Genomic DNA, 1,132 nt, shown 5'->3' with positions numbered 1-1,132 from the left:
AAAGGCAGGGATGAAGAAACTGCTCAAAGTTTTCAGTCCGTAAGCAGGAGGTGTCTTTATTTACGGTGCCGGGAAGCAGCCAGGCCTCCCTGGACAAACTGCTTCGTCCCAGCAACTCACAGCTGGACTTTTATACAGTTTGTGCCTAGCAATTACATCATCGAGCATGAATATTTATAATATTGCAACATACATTTTTGATATTCGTAACAGGCGGAGTTCAGGCGGAGTTTGGGGTGTGGTCTTCAATTTGGGGAGAATCCGGGGGGGTCGTTCCTGTTCTTCAGCCTCACGAGCCCCCGTCCCTTTTTCCACCATCATCATGAACTTTGTGAACTCTCCTACTCTGGCTACCTTCCTAGTGAATTTGGCAGAAGTTTCTGATACCTTGGCAAGCATACCTAGGTCTTGGCTCATCTTCCTTCCTTATCAGTCTTTGTTTTCCTCTCTATATACTTATTTTAGCCTTTTAGTTCTTTCTGTTTTCCTGTGCACTTAGGCTTCTGTTCTTCTGTGTCAATTTGTCCTGCATTTTTTAAGGAATTATGGCCTCTGCTGTTTCTAAGACCACATCCTTCGTGCTTTTGCTTAAAGCCTATATTCTGAATTTCACTCTTTACCTTTCGTATTGCTATATTACATTTGCTCTCTGGGCCTTGCCTCGCTTCAAGTGCCATGGGCCGGGTGACACAGCGAGGTTGTGTCCCAGGTTGGACTGGATGATCTCAGAGGTCTTTCCCAGCCTGGCTGAGTGTGGGGTTCTGTGCAGCCCCTCCGTGCAGGGGGTGGTCTGGGGGTGGTCCTGGAGTCAGAGGAGTGTTGCTGACGTGGCTTCTCCCTGTGTGTGTGTCCCCAGCCCCCCCCACGGTGAGGATCGTGCACTCGGGGCTGGCCTGTAACATCGAGGAGGAGCGATACTCCGAGAGGGTCTACACCATCCGCGAGGGAGAGACCCTGGAGCTCACCTGCCTGGTCACCGGCCACCCCCGGCCACAGGTGAGCCCGCGCCTGCCCTGTGTCCACCACAGCTTCCCTGTGCCCACCACAGCTTCCCTGTGCCCCCCATCCCTTCTCTGTGCCCACCATCCCTTCTCTGTGCCCACCATGCCTTCCCCGTGCCCACCATGCCTTC

At 52.7% G+C, this 1,132-nt stretch overlaps 1 protein-coding gene across 1 annotated transcript in view; it reads left to right on the top strand.

Moving 5' to 3' along the window:
* MDGA2 (MAM domain containing glycosylphosphatidylinositol anchor 2) overlaps nt 1–1,132 on the top strand; it is a 306,141-nt gene that overhangs the window by 83,940 nt on the left and 221,069 nt on the right. Inside the window, exon 3 of the mRNA XM_017825436.1 lies at nt 857–996. Coding sequence (XP_017680925.1) covers nt 857–996 — 140 coding nt within the window. The remainder of the gene's footprint in view (nt 1–856; nt 997–1,132) is intronic.

Source organism: Lepidothrix coronata, unplaced genomic scaffold (assembly GCF_001604755.1).
Source record: "Lepidothrix coronata isolate B3197 unplaced genomic scaffold, Lepidothrix_coronata-1.0 Scaffold119, whole genome shotgun sequence".
In the NCBI taxonomy this organism is placed as follows: Eukaryota; Metazoa; Chordata; class Aves; order Passeriformes; family Pipridae; genus Lepidothrix; species Lepidothrix coronata.
This window is presented reverse-complemented; position numbering and strand designations above follow the sequence as displayed.